Below are 8036 nucleotides of genomic sequence, written 5' to 3'. Positions count from 1 at the left end.
CACTAGCAAAACGACAAGTCAAGTCAACGTTTATTTGTAATGCACTTTTAAAACAACATGAGCAGCTGACCAAAGTGCTAACAGGAAGGCCTAAGTAAAGACTTGAAACAACATGGAGCAACACAGACATAGTGACATGAAGACACCCATAAAAAACACACACACAAAATTAAAATAAAAAAAAGCACAAGCATTAGTACAAGAGGCATAAAACGCATGGATGTTACCAGCCTGCTTCCTGGTGTTGACAGAGACGATCTATATTAGAATAGACAATCTTTGGTGTGAAATAAAACACATGGGGTGCATTCCAATATGTGACCTTGCGTCCTCTACTAGTGCTTGTGGCCTCACGTTTCCCCGCTCAGCCTAGCCAAAACAATTTTTGGGGGACTATTCTTCATTCAGTTCCAGTTTGCAAATGAGAAAATTACTTTACAATTGAGCTTTTGCGAGATATTGAAACATATTGTCAGCGATCTCATCACGGCGTATTACTTCCTGGTACGAGGCCACAAGCACAAGTGGAGGACGCAAAGTCCCATATTGGAATGCACCCATGGATGTTACCTGCTTCCTGGTGTTGATGGGTGAAATAAAACACATGGATGTTACCAGCCTGCCTTCTGCTAGTGATGGATGAAAGTTTGATTTCAGAGGTGGTGGTGGGAACGCAATGTGTGAGATCTTCATTACATCTCCATGTCCGTAGCATTGTCTTTATGAGTGGAAAAAACCCCACAATAACTTGTGTATAATAGTTTTAATAACCAATAGCATTTTAGGATGCTCTTTGTCTTAGTATGCTCTGTGTGTGTGTGTGTGTGTGTGTGTGTGTGTGTGTGTGTGTGTGTGTGTGTGTGTGTGTGTGTGTGTGTGTGTGTGTGCGTGTGTGTGTGTGTGTGTGTGTGTCACATACTTGCTGGGCAGGTCCTGAAGTTCGGGGAAAAGTCTCTCCACCGGCTGCTCCTCAAACTGGTGCAGGGAGGCGTTCTAACAGGAAGCACAAATAACATGAACAACACAAGCAGACAAGCAAGACACATGCAAGGCAAGCCTTCAGATTTTCTTTCCTTTCAGACATGTGAAAGTTGTATCCTTTACCCGACATGTTTCAACAGAGTTAACTTCTGTATAGAGCAGAGAGAGGGGGTCCGATTATTAGCCCGATTAATAGGGGATAATTATTATCCCTGAAGAAGGTCGCACACGACCAAAACGTGTCGGCTTGATGTCCCCTCTTAGAAAAAGAAAGGATAAAGATTTTAACTTCACCTCAGAGTGCCTCGGACCCTCTCTCTGCTCTTTACATGTATTCCTCTGGACACAGATGAGCACCTGAAGTTTTTTTTTAAAACCTACCCACAGACGCAACTCTACCTCTCTCTCTCTCAACAGAGTAACTTCCGTCTTCATCAGCACGTCATGCATCAACATCCATGTGGCCCTCTGGTGGAGACGAAAGTTACTCCACCTACCAGGGTTTGACATTAACTTTTTCGCCCACTGGCCTCTGTGGCTAGTGGTTTTCCCGAGTCACTAGCCATTCAGGTATTCCACTAGCCACAGATTTTCTATCGTTTTTTTTTCTTTATCATGATACGTGTACGTCTAACCTCAGAAGATGAGGTGCTAAAGCAAGATGAGTGTATATCTTTCTACATGGAAGAATATCAAGCAAATAGAAACTGAGTTACTGAGCTTTTTCTTGAACATAAATACAAACAATTGATACAAAATGGGCAAACAGCAGCATAAAGGCTATGATGCATATGTTACATACACTGCCAGCCAAATTGGCTAGTGATACTGAAAGTACTACTAGCCACAGCCAAGTTTTACCAGCATTTGGCCGGTTGGCTAGTGCCAGTGTCAAGCCCTGCCACCTACACATGTCAGGTAAAGGATAAAAGTGGCCCTGCTGTGGCCTAATGGTAGGGTGCTGGGTTACTGCGCTGGCGGCCTGGGTTTGATTCCGGCCCGGGTCATTTGTCGAACCTTCCCCATCTCTCTCTCCCCCCGCTCATTTCCTGTCCCTCTGTAACTGTCCTGTCACAATAAAGGCATGAAAAAATCCAAATATCTAAAAAGACATGAAATAAAAGAGTATTGAATTGATGCACGGAGACAGAGTGGAAAAATCGATTTAATCTAACTGCTTTTTAACCTTTGTAAGATGCCTGAAGTAGATCTATGATCAAAACATTGTTCTCAATAAATTAAGTCTTTTGAAAGCAGTGTGCAGCCCCTTCGGCCTTTCTACATACAAGTGGAAAAAACACGATAATAACTGTGTATAAAACTTTTAATAACAAATAGCATAACCTAAGTCTTTACACACAAATCCCTGTGATGGCAACGGAACGTTGAATTGGCATTGAATATCAATGCCAAATCAACATGAAAAGATGCCCAACACTGTCGATTCAACATCCCTTTGCCATCAGAGATATAAGGGTCATTTCACGTGAAATCAGACACTTTGGGACCCGACCGACCCGGATTTCAATCATACTTGGTGTGCCTTTTCAGTAGCAAGGTAGCACCCCAGAACTGCATTGGTTTGAATCTGACACTAATATTAAGGGAGAAACAGACTAGGAAAGGTTCACATGTGAGGGTAGGACACTATACATTCAGCCTTGAATATATCAGTCAGTGTTAGTCACAAAAAGATGCCTGTGGTGTTGTTTGAAAGCTCTTTTCTGGCTCTACATAGTACACAATCACCTTGGAATACAACTACTCTCAGAATATGAATTATGATAAATTGAAAAATTAAAAATTGAATATCTAAAAAACTCATATTTTAAAATGGCCAGTTCCTTGTCCAAACGTAGCCGGCAATGTCATGAGCAGCACCTTAAATGCTGGTGTTCGGTTTGTTATTCATTTCAGAGAGAAGTTGACTCACAAATATGGCATCATACAGACCACTTACTAATAATATGGTAATACCATAGTAGCATCACATGACAAACAAAAACAAAACAAAAATGGTCAGTGTCCATGGTCCCAGGTTTCAGAAACTAAGGCAGATGTCCATTTATACACACCAAATGATGATATGTGAATGTTTGAACATTCCTTCTCTGTGTACCTGTGCCATCTTCCCTTTACCGTACTTTAAAGAGATAATCAATGGCTACACTCTCATTTTGTACTCTACCAGTGCATTTGAAGCAGCAGCTGTGTCTTTTGTAGATAATGTATAAGTACGTCCCGTTGCAGTTACAGGTTCCACTACCAGAAGCACATCCTGATGATCCATGACAGTCTATCTGGTCTGAAGGGAAAAGTGAAGGATGGAGATGGCCCATGAGGATGCAGGAAGTTCAGTTTCACCTCTCCAGTGCTCGGCATACATTCCTCAGCACATGCTAGCCACCAGTTGCCATCATATACAGCTACAACATACCCTTTGATGCTTGAAAATGTAACACATTCCTTTACTGAGCTCACTCTTTCAACTCTGCCTTCTCTGAATGCTCAAAATGGCCTAACTTCCACTGTGTCCATTGACAATGGGCAGAAGCTGTGTAGTTTTTGAGTACCTGGAATAGTTCTTGCAGATTCAAACCTTTTCAACAAGTTCTCAGCTTCATGATGGTACATATCTGTTGTGGCAAACTGGCAATGGATGTTCTTGACATTATCCTTGACAAATTCAAACAGTTGGTATGGCGTTACAATTTAATTGTCAATAGGACGTTGCAGACTTCCTGCACAATATAAGAACCTTTAAATTACAACAAATTTGTGCCACCACGAGGCAGATTTTCACATACCTGCAGAGTGGCACTTTTTTGCCACATCACATGGCAAAGGTCCATGTGATGGCGTTGGAGGGACAGTTAAATGGCTTGCTGCACGAGCAAGTCTGCAACGTCCTATTGACAATTAAATTATAACGCCATACCAACTGTTTGAATTTGTCAAGGATAATGTCAAGAACATCCATTGCCAGTTTGCCACAACAGAGATGTACCATCATGAAGCTGAGAACCTGTTGAAAAGGTTTGAATCTGCAAGAACTATTCCAGGTACTCAAAAACTACACAGCTTCTGCCCATTGTCAATGGACACAGTGGAAGTTAGGCCATTTTGAGCATTCAGAGAAGGCAGAGTTGAAAGAGTGAGCTCAGTAAAGGAATGTGTTACATTTTCAAGCATCAAAGGGTATGTTGTAGCTGTATATGATGGCAACTGGTGGCTAGCATGTGCTGAGGAATGTATGCCGAGCACTGGAGAGGTGAAACTGAACTTCCTGCATCCTCATGGGCCATCTCCATCCTTCACTTTTCCCTTCAGACCAGATAGACTGTCATGGATCATCAGGATGTGCTTCTGGTAGTGGAACCTGTAACTGCAACGGGACGTACTTATACATTATCTACAAAAGACACAGCTGCTGCTTCAAATGCACTGGTAGAGTACAAAATGAGAGTGTAGCCATTGATTATCTCTTTAAAGTACGGTAAAGGGAAGATGGCACAGGTACACAGAGAAGGAATGTTCAAACATTCACATATCATCATTTGGTGTGTATAAATGGACATCTGCCTTAGTTTCTGAAACCTGGGACCATGGACACTGACCATTTTTGTTTTGTTTTTGTTTTGTCATGTGATGCTACTATGGTATTACCATATTATTAGTAAGTGGTCTGTATGATGCCATATTTGTGAGTCAACTTCTCTCTGAAATGAATAACAAACCGAACACCAGCATTTAAGGTGCTGCTCATGACATTGCCGGCTACGTTTGGACAAGGAACTGGCCATTTTAAAATATGAGTTTTTTAGATATTCAATTTTTAATTTTTCAATTTATCATAATTCATATTCTGAGAGTAGTTGTATTCCAAGGTGATTGTGTACTATGTAGAGCCAGAAAAGAGCTTTCAAACAACACCACAGGCATCTTTTTGTGACTAACACTGACTGATATATTCAAGGCTGAATGTATAGTGTCCTACCCTCACATGTGAACCTTTCCTAGTCTGTTTCTCCCTTAATATTAGTGTCAGATTCAAACCAATGCAGTTCTGGGGTGCTACCTTGCTACTGAAAAGGCACACCAAGTATGATTGAAATCCGGGTCGGTCGGGTCCCAAAGTGTCTGATTTCACGTGAAATGACCCATAACTATAAGAACACAAGCATATGTACACATTCACTCCTGATCCCAACAGTTATGAAGTAAGGAAATAGAGAGACTCACCTCTTTGTACAAGTGGATGCACTGGTCATTGCCACTCAACAGAAACACGGTTTCACTACAGCCATCTTTGCACTGGACTCTACAAAGAGACAACGGCATCAGTGCCTCTATTGTTTTGGTAAACAAATGCATTATCCAAAAAAATCAGCTGCCCCAGTCCTAGCGTAGACTCTGTGGCATGTTGTGTATGTGTGTGTGCTCTACTTAACCCTGTGCCTGTAATGTAAAAATGTTAATACTGATGTCATTATATAAACAAATAACTCAAAAAAGAAGGAAAAACTAGATAGTTCTGACCATTCATTCACTCTCTTTATTTTTTGTAAAAAAACCCCCCCCCCCAAAAAAAAAGAACAAACACAAACATAAACAACAAATGCAATAAAAAAAAAACACTCACTCTGTGTGGTACAGTTGGAAAGGGGTGTACTTCAACTCCAGATTCAGGCAACTCTCTGCAACAACAACCAAAAGATCAGCATTCTCAAACAAGCGATGATGAAGTAAGTGCAAGCAATATACTCTACAATCACAGACTCAAATGGACTCACGTGCAATAGACTCCAAGTTGAACTCGGATCCCGGTTCATAGTCACAGTAGATGTTGAGGAAGGGTGTTGCTTTATCTCCTTCCTAAAGAGAACAACAGAGATCAGAGGTCCGACGGAGGGGAGCTGAGGTAATCAATGCAAAGGGCAACCTTTTGAGCAACATTGCTGGGCAGAAACATGATTATCTAAACATTTTCTGATTAACTAAAAATAATAATAAAAAAATAACATGATTAAATACTGATTTGAAATACTAACTGCTGATCAATTGTCTTAATAAGTGCCCGGACACATTTGCTCAAAAACTTGCCATGTGTATGATATCATCAACTTTGACAGAGTGACAGCCTATGGCTTATTCCCCATAATAATTTCACATAAGGACAAAGACATGGCACCAACAGGAGATGGTGTGTCCAGCTGCTTGATCCTGGCCCCCTCCATATATTTCTAGCACTTGTCACTTTGGCATCTCTGCACCTCTGTACGGACAAGAATTCAGACAAAAATACCACTGGATAGAACAGGAAAATGTTAATGTACCTTTATAAAAGTAATGCCCACCACCAGTCCTCTACTTGGATGGGACTTATTGAAGGCGTCAATAGATACGATTTCGGCATCAACTGCAAGACAATATGGACAACAGTTACAGAACCAGAAACTCCACAAACACTACTATGGACTGATACAGTGTGACCAATGTGAAAAGGTAGTTAAGTATGATGATATCTTGATTGCAACTTCCAGAAAGGAGTGCAGTTAAAATGACAACTAAGTAGACTGCTGCAGTGGAAATTTATAAAACCTTGCGCCAAGACAAAATTAATAGCCTAATGATGTTTTCACCTGGAATGTACGTAAACTGCACTTCCTTCGCCACGGGTCGTATTTTCTGTTGGAGATCCTGGTATCTGAAGCAAACCACCTTCCCTTTCAATGTAGCAGCCAGCAGCTCCTGCTCTCCTGCTTGACACAGGCCATACATATTGCTCTGGGACAGAAACCGACTGAAACTGTCCTCCACGAATGGACAAGCACCTTCAATGTCGGGCAACATGTTTTGAAACGATGTTTGTCTTATTGAAATGTAATAATTTGTTAGGAAATGCAAACACCAGCAACAGAAGTTCTTTCCCCCATGCACGACAGGCTACTCAAAACATCCGGGTTGAAGCAACTACGTCAGCCACGGCAGAGCAAATCAGCACTGACGCTCTAACAGACGTAATACGCTATCTACTTAATGCTCGCTCCAGCTGTAAAAAATAATAATAAATATAAAAATAGATTAATAAAGTATACAAACCTCATGTCAATACCAAAATCTTGGAACTGCACTTTTGTACAGTTAATAAAACGAGCACAATTACAATTGAATGGTGGCACCACATTATGTAGTTTCACAATGTCCACTAGAGGGCGGAATAATCATTGCCTGAAATGGGCCTACAGTGAATGAATACCTCTTCGACTGCACTCATTTTAAAATGAGTATTTAAACCATACTAAACAAAACAAAACATCCCATTTTTTTATTCTAACCATGGATAAATTGTCTAAAACTTCAACAAAGAACATGGACAGGCTACTGCTATACCAATGGCCTCATCTTGCGTTATGATGTGTGGACTGCGAATAGCTTGCTGATGCACTTCAGCATCACTAGGCCAAGGGTCGCGTGCGACTTAAGAGCTACAGTGTGTAAAAATTAGAACTGTAGTGCTACCTTCTCTGACTGTGTTTTTCCATTTAGCTAGATCTTTAATTTTCCAGTATCCAATGGGAGATGATGAAAGACAATGGATGTCCATGAGACAGAAAAAGACAATATTTGAAACAGTGAGCTATTGTAGGCTATTGTATGGATTTATAATAGAATTTTATTTTATTTTATGAGATATATTGATAGGAGCCATGTTCACATTCAATCACTAGGCCCTATAGGCTACAAAAATGTAGGCCTATAGGCACAATTTTGGTGTAACCTTTCATTTCTGGTCTTTTGGCAAGTGAACTGAAAATAGATGTACAACAAGAACGAGCTGGGGAAAAAAATAAAGTCCTTGGTCACAATTTGTTTTGTGAAGTGCTTTGACCCCTTGAATATTTCGCTGATAGGATAGACTACACCTGGCCCTACTCATGCAATCCTGATCTCGCCCGGTTGTATGTCACATTCAGTGGGTTAAGAGCATTTGTCAACTGAAATAAAGCCACAAGCCACGAGGATGCAAGACCAGCAAAACTCTCCCTGAGGAA

At 40.9% G+C, this 8036-nt stretch overlaps 1 protein-coding gene across 1 annotated transcript in view; it reads right to left on the bottom strand.

Moving 5' to 3' along the window:
• Nucleotides 1-6918, bottom strand: part of kptn (kaptin (actin binding protein)) — an 11165-nt gene extending 4247 nt beyond the window's left edge. The window contains exons 1-6 of the mRNA XM_063197898.1: nucleotides 6624-6918; nucleotides 6318-6400; nucleotides 5775-5856; nucleotides 5624-5678; nucleotides 5224-5302; nucleotides 920-993 (exon numbers count right to left, since the gene is read on the bottom strand). Coding sequence (XP_063053968.1) covers nucleotides 920-993; nucleotides 5224-5302; nucleotides 5624-5678; nucleotides 5775-5856; nucleotides 6318-6400; nucleotides 6624-6834 — 584 coding nt within the window. The 5' untranslated portion in view covers nucleotides 6835-6918. The remainder of the gene's footprint in view (nucleotides 1-919; nucleotides 994-5223; nucleotides 5303-5623; nucleotides 5679-5774; nucleotides 5857-6317; nucleotides 6401-6623) is intronic.
• Between the last annotated feature and the right edge of the window lie 1118 nt (nucleotides 6919-8036).

Source organism: Engraulis encrasicolus, chromosome 4 (assembly GCF_034702125.1).
Source record: "Engraulis encrasicolus isolate BLACKSEA-1 chromosome 4, IST_EnEncr_1.0, whole genome shotgun sequence".
NCBI classification, from domain to species: Eukaryota; Metazoa; Chordata; class Actinopteri; order Clupeiformes; family Engraulidae; genus Engraulis; species Engraulis encrasicolus.
Note: the sequence above shows the minus strand (reverse complement) of the source record. Positions and strands in the feature narration are given on the sequence as shown.